The sequence below is a fragment of the Clarias gariepinus genome, chromosome 13, assembly GCF_024256425.1.
Source record: "Clarias gariepinus isolate MV-2021 ecotype Netherlands chromosome 13, CGAR_prim_01v2, whole genome shotgun sequence".
NCBI classification, from domain to species: domain Eukaryota; kingdom Metazoa; phylum Chordata; class Actinopteri; order Siluriformes; family Clariidae; genus Clarias; species Clarias gariepinus.
The window spans coordinates 24177747-24193855 of NC_071112.1; the positions used below are offsets into that span (position 1 = coordinate 24177747).

Sequence of the window (16109 nt, forward strand, 5' to 3'; positions counted from 1 at the left end):
GTAACATAAAATATTGCTAAATAGCCTGCAACTAAATGTAGAAGATTTCGTTCTGAGGACTGAAACTGAAATTCCATAACTCTTTACCAGCATTACCACCACTGATGTTATAAGAGCTGTTAGGAGGAGGTTGGAAGAACACAGCACCATCAACACTAGAAGGAGCCTCCACCTGGGCCAGATCTGATCTCTCCTAGACCTATGTCTCAACACCACCTACTTCACTGACAGAGATGACTCGTAAAGACAGACACTTGGCTGCGCCATTCCCACCTATTGTGGCTAACATGTACATGGAGGAAGTGGAGAAGAAAGCACTCAACTCCTTCCAGGGGACTGCATATATACAGACATACATACGTCTATGTACAGTATATGCATGAGAACCCCACCTTAATGCTCACATGACATTTTCTTCAAAACGTTTTTATTTAGTCCTTCTGTGGGAGCACACATTTCATTTTACATTTACAGTACAACAATGTTGTTAAACAGGTCCTAGAAGGTCATTCATTACCTTACAGAGATTTGTGTTTTCTCACATTTTGCTGAGAAACCCTTGATTTAAATCAGATATTGGAATGAGGTGGTATACTGAATTGTGCAGTGATGTGGTAGAGTAAAACACAAATGGTTTACACAGTTAGGCAAAAAATGCAAACAACTAAGGATATGTCACAATGGTAAAAAAGCAAAAAACTGACTTAGTGACATTTTGTTTGGATGGCAATGTATGTGGTGGAATGAGTTTAACATTTTAGCTAAAATTAATATTGTGATTCTCCAAAACCACAAAAATTAGATTTTTTAAGCATTCTTAAAGATAAACATGTAAACCTCATTATTTAACCTTCATTTGGGAAATATAAAGTACATACATTTAAATATGCCTAAACCGGAATAAACAGCAATTACTATTGGACTGACTTGCCTTGCACTGGCTTAACTTTAGAAAGAGAGAAGTTCTCCGGGTGCAGTAATAAAAGATTTTCACATTTAAAAAAGTAGGCTTTTTTTTTTTTTTTTTTACGTTTAGACATATATCCTTCTGTTTTACCATGACTTCTTTTTAAAAATGTTGTGGGGTCTCTTTGTGAAGGCACCACACCAAAGACTGACCAACTCCTGTCATGGACACAACTCTGAAGCCTTTTTTCTCAAGCTTGTCCAGGACTAATCGTGGCGGTTCATCCACATGGTATTCTGAACTGCAAGAGAACAAACATATAAATATTTAATTAATTTAGAGTGGCTCAGTTAACGCTGACATTTAGTGTCACAAACATTAATTCATTAGCATTCAGCATGCATGCCTATGACCTGTACAGCAAATAGTTGTAAATTTTTGATTTTACCTAGAATTTGTTTAAAATTTTCTAAATGTATTATTCAGTAGCAAATCCTGATAAAGGATAAACAGTAAGAAAATCAGGCACTGTCAACCAAACCATATTATTATTATTATGATTATTATTATTATATTCCTTTTTTTTTGGAAATAATGAATCTGTGATTGACAAGTACCAAGAAGACTACTTTAAAACACTTATAAATGATACCTAACTTATACACTCACCTAAATGATTATTAGGAACACCTGTTCAATTTCTCATTAATGCAATTATCTAATCAACCAATCACATGGCAGTTGCTTCAATGGTCAAGACAATCTCCTGAACTCCAAACTGAATGGCAGAATGGAAAAGAAAGGCGATTTAAGCAATTTTGAGCGTGGCATGGTTGTTGGTGCCAGACGGGCCGGTCTGAGTATTTCACAATCTGCTCAGTTACTGGGATTTTCACGCACAACCATTTCTAGGGTTTACAAAGAATTGTTTAAAAAGGGAAAAACATCCAGTATGCCGGCAGTCCTGTGGGTAAAAATGCCTTGTTGATGCTAGAGGTCAGAGGAAAATGGGCGTCTGGTTCAAGCTGATAGAAGAGCAACTTTGACTGAAATAACCACTTGTTACAACATTGAGGTATGCAGCAAAGCATTTGTGAAGCCACAATACGCACAACCTTGAGGCGGATGGGCTACAACAGCAGAAGACCCCACCAGGTACCACTCATCTCCACTACAAATAGGAAAAAGAGGCTACAATTTGCACGAGCTCACCAAAATTGGACAGTTGAAGACTGGAAAAATGTTGCCTGGTCTGATGAGTCTCGATTTCTGTTGAGACACTCAAATGGTAGAGTCAGAATTTGGTGTAAACAGAATGAGAACATGGATCCATCATGCCTTGTTACCACTGTGCAGACTGGTGGTGGTGGTGTAATGGTGTGGGGGATGTTTTCTTGGCACACTTTAGGCTCCTTAGTGCCAATTGGGCATCATTAACTGTAAATGCCATGGGCTACCTGAGCATTGTTTCTGAGCATGCTCATTCCTTTATGACCACCATGTACCCATCCTCTGATGGCTACTTCCAGCAGGATAATGCACCATGTCACAAAGCTCGAATCATTTCAAATTGGTTTCTTGAACATGACAATGAGTTCACTGTACTAAAATGGCCACCACAGTCACCAGATCTCAAGAGCATCTTTGGGATGTGGTGAAACAGGAGCTTCGTGCCCTGGATGTGCATCCCACAAATCTCCATCAACTGCAAGATTTATCCTATTAATATGGGCCAACATTTTCTGAATCAATGCCCTGTAGAATTGAGGCAGTTCTGAAGGCAAAAGGGGGTCAAACATCGTATTAGTATGGTGTTCCTGAAAATCCTTTAGGTGAGTGTATATAAGTGTATAAGTTCCCCCTAAAATAACTTATTTTTTTGCTACCCCATCTCTCTGTGACTGGTGGAGAATGTGCGCATCAGACTCAAGTACAAGAGATAGTCCCTCTGCAAAGCAGTATATCTGGCACCTCCTGGAGGCAACCTGCAACCAGAAGCTGCTACACAGAAGCTAACTTGGCTAAGTAGCTACAGCTTCGAGGCATGCCTCTTCCTGACCACTGTCATGATGCTCAAAGACTACTTTGCAAGCTTACTCCCCATGATGAGGCATTCTAGGAGACATTTGAGTTCACAGTCTCACAGGTAGTGAAGCATAGCCTTTCCCAGCCCTCAACGTGACCCTATGTATGGGCCTGTGGAAGAGGAATCAACACATGACAACCCAATGTCAGCACTGTCAGAATGAGTCATAATCGAAGGAGCTCCCATCTTGGCATTAGGAGATAGGGAAGTATGATTTTTTTTTTAGCTCCTGCTTCCCTGCAGTCTGGTTGCAGTCCGGGAAACCCCACACATGTTGCGAGCCTAAGCAGAACTGCAGTGAGTGTATAACTGCCCGGTACTATCCAGAGACTCAGAGATTTCCAACCAGGGGATCTATGGTTGCTGATTCTTTCCAGTGCTGAAATGTCTTCTGCAACAACCTGATACGAGAAAATGCTGTATCATGCCAATTTACTTTAAAAGTGAAAAATTACATGCTGTCTCAGCCCTTACCACTCTTTATGCAGAACCACAAGGTCCAGTACCTCCAGGTCCAGGACCTTACACATTACACAACATCAGAAGCTAAGTGAGCTGATTGACAGATACCGGGACATGTCCGCACCTGAACTGTGGCTCATGCACGTTCTCAAACATGACATTGAAAGACCTCCAGGAATGGTCATCAGACAGTAGCCTTAATAAACCCTGGAAGCCCACTATCATGCTGTCAAAGCAGAGGTGGGTAAAATGGCCAGGGTCAATCCACCTGTGGCATCTAAACCAGGTATCCAAACCAGGTAAATTCTTGGCTAATGACCTAATAGAATTTGCCTCGAGGTAATGACCTAATAGAATGTGTGGAAAGATTGTGCTACATTTCTACCATGAACTCAACAAAATTGTACAGGCAGGTAGCCCTCACTCCCGAAGCTGAAGGGATGTCAGTACTAACAGAGACCCACTAATGGGTACTTGCATACAGTAAGACCAGGGTAGGGCTCCTGCTACCTTCAAAAGACTTATAGACATCACACCAACAACACCACTATCCACACCCTGCCGCCTAACTTGACATCATCATCCACTCAAGAGCTTGGGAGGACCATCATCAGGATCAACTGGAGAAGGTCCTGGAAGAACTCAGGAGAGCAGGACTGATGTCAACCATATCATTAAGAAGTGTCTTCTGGGGCGGCTTACTAAAAAACATCGAAGAAGTCCGAACATATCTAAGACTAACCATCAAGAAACAGAAATATGCCTATTGAGGAATATTATAAATGATTCATCCCTTACTTCTCCTTCAAGTAAGCCCCCCTCTTTAATTTAACCAGTAAGTGCCAACTTAAACACATGTGGTCAACTGAAGCAGCAAGACTGGGTTTTCCAGGAGCTGAAGACGTGCCTCAACAGCTTCCCAGTCCTGTGCAACCCAGACTTTGATCACCCATTCCTGTCCATACTCATTCCTCTGAGCCAGGCCTTGACGTCATGCGGTGCCAAGACTTCAATGGCGAGGATCACTCAGTCCTGCAAAACCTCTTCCCAACTGAAGAATATTATATCACAATTGGGCGAGAGGCCCTCAGAAGAGAAGAGTTAAAATACTACTTGGTTGGTTGCCACTGTTGTGGTTGCCACCACATGCCTCTTTAGTGGATGGCAAGGGCTAACAGATGGATCCTCTCACGGCAGGACTACTTGTTCACAGTACAATATCAATCTATGTATAGTACCCATTAAGCACCTTCAGTGCTGCAGACAGTCAGACAACACATGCTCAAGGCACGGGGCTGTGGAACTCAGCAGGTCTGGCAGCCAATAATCACTCACTCTCTTTGACCTGCCACTCTGTGACCAAAAGCTGCCAGAGTAGTGTATTAAGTGCTTTACTTATTTTATGGTCTCTCTAGTTTGCAGACTCGATTTCCTGCTGCTGAGCAGCCCACTAAGACCCAGTTAAAGCCAACCTCCTACTGTCTCTTTGGCGTCCTCTGCCTGCTGCCTCAGCCACTAATTTCATGCTGTGTCCCACTACAGCTGAGATCCATCAGCGACTTTCACCTCCTGTACTGAACCATGTACAACCCTAACTCCTCCTGCCTCTTCACCTCTTATTTTCCATTACCCCAGCTCTGTAGCCATGGATGTGTGCTGCCTTAGGCTCTTATGACAAAACAGTAAAACAAAACTGTGAAAAAACAATCTCACTACTGACTGCTCCTTATGGCTAATCACGATGATTAGGATTATTCCATGCTATAATATAAAATAATTCATTCAAATGATAAATTAAACTTTTTATAAGGATTTTATCTTACGTAGACTAAAATCCACAGATTTCCAGTTTCTTATGCTAGGCATTTTTTGTCCTACTCTCACTTTGAGACTGATTGCTCTATTAAGCTTGTTAATAGATGTTATGTAAGCAATAAGGTTATATGTTATGAGTTAAACCTGTTGATTTGTTTATTTTCTTTTTTCAAGAAAGGCATGGCTGCTGCCCCCAGAGGTTTCACTACAAAACAACTACACAATCTCCAAAATGAGTATACAGTATCAGAGCTTGAAGTTTTTATTATATTATGTTAATAATAAATATTGGTTGTACATTTATGTACATTAGTCAATTATAAAAATGATAGAAATACAAATATTTTTGTAATAACTGACATCAATAACTGTTTTTAAAAAAATATATTTAAATAAATATGTTTTGAAAAAAAAAAAAAGTAAATTTACACACACACTTACATTAGATTTAGGCATTTGCTCTTATCCAGAGCAACTTACATTTTTTTTTATCTTATTATACAGTGGTGTGAAAAACTATTTGCCCCCTTCCTGATTTCTTATTCTTTTGCATGTTTGTCACACTTAAATGTTTCTAATCATCAAAAACCGTTAACTATTAGTCAAAGATAACATAATTGAACACAAAATGCAGTTTTTAAATGAAGATTATGTTATTAAGGGAGAAAAAAAACTCCAAATCTACATGGCCCTGTGTGAAAAAGTAATTGCCCCCCCTTGTTAAAAAATAACTTAACTGTGGTTTATCACAGTTAAAAGTTCAATTTCTGTAGTCACCCCCAGGCCTGATTACTGCCACACCTGTTTCAATCAAAAAATCACTTAAATAGGAGCTACCTGACACAGAGAAGTAGACCAAAAGCACCTCAAAAGCTAGACATTATGCCAAGATCCAAAGAAATTCAGAAAAAAATGAGAACAAAAGTAATTGAGATCTATCAGTCTGGTAAAGGTTATAAAGCCATTTCTAAAGCTTTGGGACTCCAGCGAACCACAGTGAGAGCCATTATCCACAAATGGCAAAAACATGGAACAGTGGTGAACCTTCCCAGGAGTGGCCAGCCGACCAAAATTACCCCAAGAACGCAGAGACAACTCATCCGAGAGGCCACAAAAGACCCCAGGACAACAACTAAAGAACTGCAGGCCTCACTTGCCTCAATTAAGGTCAGTGTTCACGACTCCACCAAAAGAAAGAGACTGGGCAAAAACGGCCTGCATGGCAGATTTCCAAGGCGCAAACCACTTAAGCAAAAAGAACATCAAGGCTCGTCTCAATTTTGCTAAAAAACATCTCAATGATTGCCAAGACTTTTGGGAAAATACCTTGTGGACCGACGAGACAAAAGTTTAACTTTTTGGAAGGTGCGTGTCCCGTTACATCTGGCGTAAAAGTAACACAGCATTTCAGAAAAAGAACACCATACCAACAGTAAAATATGGGGGTGGTAGTGTGATGGTCTGGGGTTGTTGTGCTGCTTCAGGACCTGGATGGCTTGCTGTGATAGATGGAACCATGAATTCTACTGTCTACCAAAAAATCCTGAAGGAGAATGTCTGGCCATCTGTTCGTCAATTCAAGCTGAAGCGATCTTGGGTGCTGCAGCAGGACAATGACCCAAAACACACCAGCAAATCCACCTCTGAATGGCTGAAGAAAAACAAAATGAAGACTTTGGAGTGGCCTAGTCAAAGTCCTGACCTGAATCCTATTGAGATGTTGTGGCATGACCTTAAAAAGGCGGTTCATGCTAGAAAACTCTCAAATAAAGCTGAATTACAACAATTCTGCAAAGATGAGTGGGCCAAAATTCCTCCAGAGCGCTGTAAAAGACTCATTGCAAGTTATCGCAAACACTTGATTGCAGTTATTGCTGCTAAGGGTGGCCCAATCAGTTATTAGGTTTAGGGGGCAATTACTTTTTCACACAGGGCCATGTAAGTTTGGATTTTTTTTCTCCCTAAATAATAAAAACCATCATTTAAAAACTGCATTTTGTGTTTACTTGTGTTATCTTTGACTAATAGTTAAATGTGTTTGATGATCAGAAACATTTAAGTGTGACAAACATGCAAAAGAATAAGAAATCAGGAAGGGGGCAAATAGTTTTTCACACCACTGTACATCTGAGCAGTTGAGGGTTAAGGGCCTTGCTCAAGGGCTCAATAGTGGAAACTTGGTGGTTGTGGGGTTTGAACCTGGGATCTTCCAAACCGTAGTCCAATGCCTTAACCACTGAGCTACCCCTGTCCCCCCCACCCCACACAAAAGTCATCCAAAGAAATGTATACACACTTCAGAAAAAAGAAATACTGGTATTAATATTTTAATACTAAATCTATTGCTATACATAATTATAATAATATGTATTATGTATATATGATAATATTATTATACTTAACTAATATGATATATGTCAAAGTCTTTTTTTTCTGAACTGTGTATAAATTTGTTTGGCTGACTCTAGATATGTTTTTAAGACATTAAAAAGTCAAACAGATTGAAAGACAACTCTAGAATCCCCTGTCCCCTGCAGATACCTCTGACTACCCTGACCGTCAGTCTCTAAACATGACCAGATACTACCGAAACATTCTATCAGAATGTGCTTGTTTTATACACTGTCTTGAGAGCACAGCTGCAAATATTCCATTGTGTTTTGGATGTGCATTGTGGGCATATCTTATCCAGGCATCTTTTCTAGCACAGCTGTTCTCTTCAGAGATCTACAGAAAAATCATTTAAATTTAAATTAGGAAAAACAACAACATTTTACTGGTGATGTCACTGCCTCAGCTTGTTTAAATACCAGATGTAGATGATGCACATGGCGATGTATGAAATGTGCATGTCCTGAACTTTTCCTTTTTATGGCAGCTTTTGCTCCTTACTAACACTAGAGCCATCACATGTTTGTGCTATAAGTCTGAGACTATCTCCTTTTTGATCAACAAACTAAGCGTAATTGCTCTGAAAGCACTTTGAAGATAAAATCAGCATTCTTATCATTAGTTTTATCGGCCCTGGTGAGATAATCTGTTTTTCCGAATTTTGTCTTTAGATGTTTTCGAATACTTTGTTTTTCAACAAACAATGGTGGTTTTATTTAAATAAATAGTTTGGATTTCTAGGAGTATTGGAAAGGTTACTGATTTACTGTATGTTTATGTTTCTCAAAATGTGGAGCAGGGACTGCAGGGTTTCAGGAAACATAGCCAAATGATCTGTGATGCTTTACATTTTTTTCTTACAATAGTGGAGATTATTACTCCTTATTATCAAAGCTCAATGTAATTATATTTATTATTTAGTTCTTTAACTGGTCCGATCGACTAGTCGTTTAAAACTTAGGGGCTTTAATCTGAATCTATATAATACAAACATACTGTAATTTGCCTATATATACACACAATATTCTGAATGTGTTTTGTCAATGGAAATCTTAAAAACTTCATCAACTTAATGTATTTTAACTAGTGCTGTCAATCGATTAAAAAAAATTAACTAATTAATCGCACATGTCTTTTGCAATTAATCGCGATTAATCACAATTTAAAGACTGAAACTTTTTGGAAATGTAAATGTAAATAATTAATGTAAACTCAAGACAATTTTAAGACAATAAAACTATTTAAATTCAAATATGATTGTTTATTGGAATTTTTGTTTAACTTGTAACACAGATTTTCTCATGTAAACAACATACCTGCAATAAACCATCAATATCCTCCAAATTAACTGTTGGCTTGAAAGCCATATTTATTACAGAAATAAAAACACAGGTATGTGCCATTTGTGTCATTTGAATTTCAAAACAATCAATGCAATTTACATTGACAAGGCCCTGTAGAGATTGTTTCGGTGGGGTGTTTTGCTTTTAAGTGATATGTCAAAGACGAATTACTTCTGTGGTATTTAAATTCGGCTTTGCAAAATGTACAGATTACTTTTGTTTTATCCACAGAACCATCCGGCAGAGTTTCATACTGAAACTTTCCATCTAAAAGTCCTTCCTTGGTCTTATCCATACTTCTTTGCACATTGAACACACGTCGGCCACAACAGGAAATAAAAAAAAACTGCAACCGCGTTAATTACGTTAAATTTTTTTAATGCATTAAATATTTCAAATTAATCGCATGTGTTAACGCGCTAATTTTGACAGCACTAATTTTAACATAAACCTTCGTACGTATTACTTCGTTTTCCTATGGTAAATTAAACAGGAACAATACTTTTGTTTATCTGTTGGAGAGCTACTGTGTAAAATTGGAAATGACATTGTATGTTAACTCTCACCATATGGCAATAATAAGCTTTTGACCAACATAGTTTGGGTCAAAAGGTCTACATGCTTGGTCTGCATTATAATGTAAGATCTGGCAGGAATAAATTCATGCTTTGGCTAGAGCTGCCCAGTTTCCTGTATAACAAGTGCTGGCAGCCCTGGCAAGGTTTTATTCGCTAGGCAAGACCAATAAGTAAGTATCAGCAATTAAGCTGCTGTATGTTTCACTTAATGTATAAGCTTTGCCTTTGCTAGAATCAAGAGAAATAAGATATAGGGGCATATTTAAGGGATAGTGACAGCCGTAGTCAGAAGGTTGTGAATAAATTTCCAGTCCTGGGTGGTTCACCATTGCCAATTTGACCTCACAGTATGCTCACATTTAGGACACATTATGCTTATAATATAAATACACAAGCCTTAATGAGCTGTGTTCATTCAGGCCCTGAGTTTGAGGGCGTTTTCAGACTCATTTTGGCGCAATAGGGCCCTTGGATAGTTTTCGAGAAGACTTGACCCCAAAGTCTGGTTCATTTTGATCAGTGAGAACAATCATTCTGTGCTCAGGAACCGTGCTGCTGGAAAAGGTGTGCTTAAGAACGATACAGCGTACTCGGGCATGGATCGAATCAGATATGGAAGCCAATCTCTCCCTGAGAACGGAAGCCGATCACTGTTTAAACACGACATCATCAGTGCCGTCTGTCTCCTCCTAAATCTCAGTCTGTGTGTGTAGCACACGTCAATCCCATCCGATGCTCGACACTGTCCTGAAAGAGCTGATAAAGTAGGAAAGCACGCAAGAGCATTACCCTTGAGATTTTGGTGTCACAGGTGTACCCATTAACAGAGAACAAAATAATGTGAATGATGGCGAGGGGAGAGCAATCGTTTATGGCCAAAGTACAAAATAGTTGTGCCCAATGTGAAAATGCCCCGACACTTCTGTGCTAGGTGTAGTACTGCTTAACACTTACAAGTTGTTGCCCAGCTGGGTAGTTTTCCTTGCTCCCAGATAGGACATGATAGCAGGATCTGAAAACTCATCCCCTACCATGGTGGGCCCAGTTTCCTGAAAGCATACAGTTTTTCCACTGTCATCATGTTAACAGTTTTTTTGGTGTTAAGAACATTAACTGCATTAACAATAAAGTCGATATAAATGAAACTGAATTTGGATATATTCATTCATTTTCAGTAAGCGCTTCATCCCAATAAGGGTTGGGGTAGATCAGTTACCCACCCAGGTGCAAGACAAATTTAACTATACTTATGTGTTACTAATTTTAAAATTCTTAGAATTTAGCTAAAATCGTCAATAAGAAGTAATGCTGATCATGAAAATGTGAACAGGTAAGCGACTCTCCATGGTGGTACAGTAAGTAGTGTTATTACATCACAGCACCAGTGTCCTGAGGACGAGCCTCAGTTTGGATTACTGTCTGTGTGGAGTTTCTCTCCTCCCAAAACAAACCCCTAAGTGTGTATGTTTGTGCATGGTGTCTTGCAAAGTGTTTAGTGACCCGGAATAAAGCACTTACTGTAAAGTAATCTTTATATATGTAGGGTATATATACTGTAGCCATTTTCATTATATGAAATATTTATATATTTATTTTAGACCCAAGATGGCTTTGAAACTAACAACAAATGATTGACTAGAATTCATTCTCATGTAGGCAAGACAGGATTCTTTACATATTCTTCACATAGACATGATGCTGTAGCATTTACATACTGTATTTGAGTATGGATCCAGATTTTTGGGACATCTAGTATACTGAACGAGGTGGCATGGTGGCTTAATGGTTAGCACTGTCGCCTTGAACCTATTGTAAAGGGTCTGAATTTGATTCCTGTCCCGGGTCTGTGTGCATGGAGTTTGCATGTTCTCCCTGTGCTTGGTGGTTTTTTTGTAGGTACTTTGGTTTTCTCCCACAGTCCAAAGACATGCAAATCAGGCTAACTGGCATTCACAAATTGCCCTCGGTGTGTGAATGTTGACTGGAGGTCCTATGGGTTGTAAAATAGGAATAAATACAATGGTGATTATATTTACGAATGGGGATTGAAATACCACGGTTGGACTACAGAGGTTCCTAGATGGATGAATAGGGGATACTGAATATTTGCACTCTCAAATGTTAAACTTACTTTTTTAATTTGTGTACCAACACATGGACAGTTGGACATTTATTATGGATATTTTTACATGCTAAAAGGTACAAAAAAATAAGGATTGGATCTGTTGAAAAAGCTTATTAAAAGTAAATCCAGGTAAAAGATACAGACTAAAGGTACAAAACATGGATGATCAAGGCCAATTTATTTATTCCTCGATACATTTAAGACATTTTATGGCTGAGATAAAAAGATATAAGACAGACAATCCACACTTCAGCTGTCATTTTCTGGTCTTTACATTTCAATGGGGCATATTTTGTTGAACCAATCCATTTTTCATGTGACCATAAATATTGGAACATGTAATTGAAAGGTGTTTGCACTGGTAGGTTGGTTATTTGAATGATTAGTAGCTCTTAAAGTACGTGTTAATTTAACACTACCGGAATATGAGCAATTAGCATTATTATTATTATTATTTATGGTCATAGAAACAACCTAAAACAACAATAAAATATGTGATCACGTGCGTATTTCCTTGCCTGTGTGACCCATTTTTTTTTTGTTCAGTCATGTTTGTATAGTTGGTTAAAATAAAAGGTTGTGCTGAATAAAAATTATGTCACTCTATATAGCACAATCCTGAGCTCTAGATATGTTTATAACATAAAAAAAAACCTGACTCTTACTTTACCTTGTTTAACCATTTAGTTGTAAGAATCATATAATGAAGCTGAAAGTTTGACACGTTCTCTCATTCATCTTTTGGCCTCAAACTCAAACAACCGAATGTATGGCAAAAACGAGTTGTTTTAATTTTTTAATAATGTTTTTATAATAATATATATTTTCCTTTATCGCGGACACGCACGCACACACATGAGCAAACACACAAACATGCACGCACACATTGAGTAAAAGAGAGAAAGAGAGAGAGAAAGAATTTCTGTCCTTTGATCTCATAATTAATAGTCTGGAGTTTTAGAAACATATTTCTGGTGTATAATTAAAGGCCTTGTATCTACGATTTATTGACAAAAACAAGAACGAAGCAAACACTTCACTCGAACACAGTGACATATACTCCAAAACACAGTATTGGTGCTGATTTTTTTTTTCATTATACATATAATATAGAAAATGTGTATACCAAAGAAGCTACTTGTGAAGTTAATGCAACATGGAAGTGATCAATCTTGCTTCCCTAAAAATTTTAAGTAACTAATTTGTCTCACTTCAAACAATAATAATTTTAAATGCAAATGATGTTTGGTCAGGTCTGTGCTCTAAACATTGAATTCCAAAAGGAGTGGACGTACACATATAAAACCATTCGAACCATTATTATTGGACTCGGAGAGACATGCTTCCTTTAGATTCACATATTGAAAAACAAACTCTTGTTGCCATAAAGATTTACTTTTTGTGTCTGACGCATTTTGAAAAATAGTCTTTAAAAGTCAAATCTTTGCTAGTTTTTAAAATGTCTATGATGTTGTATGGTAAAAGAATCAGTAAGATACTGCCTGTGATAAGCCTCTGGTGGTCTCCAGGTGTTTTATTGATTTTTTAAGCAGAATAGAATGTATATTCTCCTGTTTTATGCAGATCACTGTTCTAACTTTGAGTAGTTTGGGAAAATTTTAGTTTTTTTTTTTTAAAGTAATGTTTGTGTGGCTTAATTGTCGGAGTATTGTTAGGCAAACCTGTTTTTACAGTATGAAAAAACAACAATTTTAACATACTACGTCTATGGGAGACAACTTACCTTTTTGAGTAGATGAAAAGCTGGGCTAAGCAAATCTTAAAGAAATACGATTAATTGAGCACACAAACAGTACTACTTGAGCTGACTTAAATGTTTGAGTTACAAGTTGAGTCAACTTAAGATTAAGCAACAATTTATGCAAGACATATGTTTTTATAAAGGCCCTCTTATAAAGGCAAGTAAACCCTCGACCCTTAAGGTACAAGGCTAACCACTAAGCCATCATGCCGCCGGGTTTTGTTTAAAACCAGTAATTAGACACACCTTATGTTATGTGAACTTAAAACATAGAAAACTATAGTTTATTCAATAAAAATAGCTTTTTGTATTCTGCCCAATAATGATCGTTCACACAGATACCGTTAAAATTCCAGGGCTACCACTATGCTTTGCATGTAAGATGGTTCTTGGTAAAAGTTTAAAAGCCAAAAAATCTGTAGTGTCCGTAACCATGCCCAATTGATGTTAAAATGTATCTTACCAATTTAGCATTTTCGAAAAAAATACACTCTTTCAAGTTTCAGGTGAAGTCTAAATTGGCCAGGGTTCATCTCAATGACAATTAAGACCATTGAAAGATTTGACACTACACCTAGGTGAGACACTTTTTAGCACCAATACTGTGTTTTTGGCCGACTGTAATCCTGCAATCTACTTCATGGACCAAAGTCTACTCGTCCCCTGATAGGAAGAGAAACAGGCTGCGGAAACAACACACACACACACACACGCGCGCGCGCGCGCGCTGAATACAACGGCTGCGTGATCATTCATGTAAAGTAAAATGTATCGGTTTTAGGTATTTAAAAATAAGTTCTAGATAAGTCTTTACCAAAGCAAACGGTCAAGTCTAATGCTGTATAACCTGTCTGCAACCTGACACACCTGTCCAGCAGTCACATTTCAGTCAAAGATACAAAGTTTATCCCATATATGAAATACACACCAGCCGGATCTGTGTGCTGATCAGAATGTACGGCATCTTCTGTTTTCTATGCGGATCTCTGGGTCGCGTTTCCCCCCGAAGGACGTCAGTCAGTGTCGCGCTGCAGGATTAGCGACAGCGCCTTTCACTCTGGTCACTATCACGGCGGAATGCGGAAACAACACCCACCGCGTCGGACCAATCAGAGAGCGAGGCTCTGTCCAGAACAGGTTCCTATTGGACATGAAGTGCGCTGCGTGCAGCGGAAAGTCCATTATAAAAAAACATGTCAAAAGTAGTGAGTCAGGGTAGAGAGCATGAAGCAATTCAGGATTTAACACTTAACAGCGTCAGGTCTTGTGAAATCTTAGTGGGAAAAGGGTAAACATGAAATAACTAAACGTTTACAAGAAATTTATGTCGCTGTTTCAATGTTATGTTAATTCACCATAATTATGTAGTTGATTAAAAAGTTGTGTGAGTAAACACATTAATTAGCGGCCAGAATGTATTACTGATCTAAAAAAATGTTTCAACTAGGTGGAAAAGTGAATTTTCATATAGGATCATATAACACTATTTTTCATAATACCTAATGTTTATCTACATATGCATACACATTTATATGTCCTAATTGTCATTCATATGAAACTTGGCCAATTTAGATTTCACATGAAAAAAACTAAATCTGAAAACAAATATTATTCGAAAATGCAAAATCATCAAGATATTGGAACATGAATTTGACATGGTTACGGACACTACAGATTTTTTGCTTGTTGAGCTTTTCCCCCAAAAATTCTCTCATGCAAATCACTGAGGTATCCCTGGAATTTTAATGGTATATGTCTCATCGTTTATACCACTTAATAATATTTGACTACTGGGTCTCAGGAAACTTAGGGCACAAGGTGGGGTATACCCTAAACAGGGTGCAAATCCATTGCAGGACACACACACACACACACACACACACACACACACACACTCATTTACACACTACTGACAATTTGGGAACATAATGGTATATGTGTTAACAATAATTGTGGGGCAGATTGCAAAAAGCAATATTAGCAGAATAAACTATATATTTTTTTTTTATGTTTCATGGACACATAACATAAAGTGTGTCTAATTGTAGCATTTAAACAAATCCACTGTTGTTAGTGATTATGGGGAAAAAATCCTTAATGTTGTATGGAATGCTTTAATTTGTACAACAGTTTTTACAGGTCATATGCTTCTAGAAGCTTTTACTAATTTTTATATCAATACTTGAAAATTTGCATTTTATTTTGCAAATTATTATTGTTTGAATAATTAAGACTTCATAATGCAAGAACATGGCCATTATCTCTCTAAAAAAGCTGAAGTGAAATTTTTAGGTTAGCAAGTTTGATCACTTCCATGTTGCATAAACTTCAGTAGTGACTCCTTTGTCACACACATTTTTTGTATCATATGAATAAAAAAAAATCAGCACAGATAATGTGTTTTGGCCATTTGCCTATTTGTTTCCTGCCTTAATTGACTTTCTGTTGCCCAGCTAATAGCTGTTTGCTGATTGTTTAACACTGGTGTTGAGTACATCCTGGTCCCTTTGGTTTGTTAAGAGTAGTCTGTTTTAATAATGCATTGGTGTATTTCCCCCTTTTGCCCAACTTCCTTTTGTTTGTCTCGGGTTCTATTCTGATCAGTAAAAAGTAATTACTGAGGATTTTACTGTACCTCCT

The 16109-nt window shown here is 37.9% G+C and overlaps 1 protein-coding gene across 1 annotated transcript; it reads right to left on the reverse strand.

Annotated features, from left to right (window-relative positions):
* Window positions 1–410: 410 nt before the first annotated feature.
* gchfr (GTP cyclohydrolase I feedback regulator) lies at window positions 411–14556 on the reverse strand. The gene is made up of 3 exons (XM_053509835.1): window positions 14398–14556; window positions 10537–10631; window positions 411–1208 (listed from the first exon to the last, which is right to left on the reverse strand). The coding sequence occupies exons 1-3, from the start codon at window positions 14431–14433 to the stop codon at window positions 1070–1072; spliced, it is 270 nt and encodes an 89-aa protein (XP_053365810.1). The 5' UTR covers window positions 14434–14556; the 3' UTR covers window positions 411–1069.
* Between the last annotated feature and the right edge of the window lie 1553 nt (window positions 14557–16109).

Coding starts and splice junctions, on each gene's coding strand:
- gchfr (XM_053509835.1), bottom strand. CDS start 14,433: ATGCCGTACATTCTGATCAGCACACAGATCCGGCTG. Junction 10,632..14,397: donor TCAGCACACAGATCCGGCTG/GTGTGTATTTCA, acceptor GTATGCTTTCAG/GAAACTGGGCCCACCATGGT. Junction 1,209..10,536: donor ACCCAGCTGGGCAACAACTT/GTAAGTGTTAAG, acceptor GTTCTCTTGCAG/TTCAGAATACCATGTGGATG.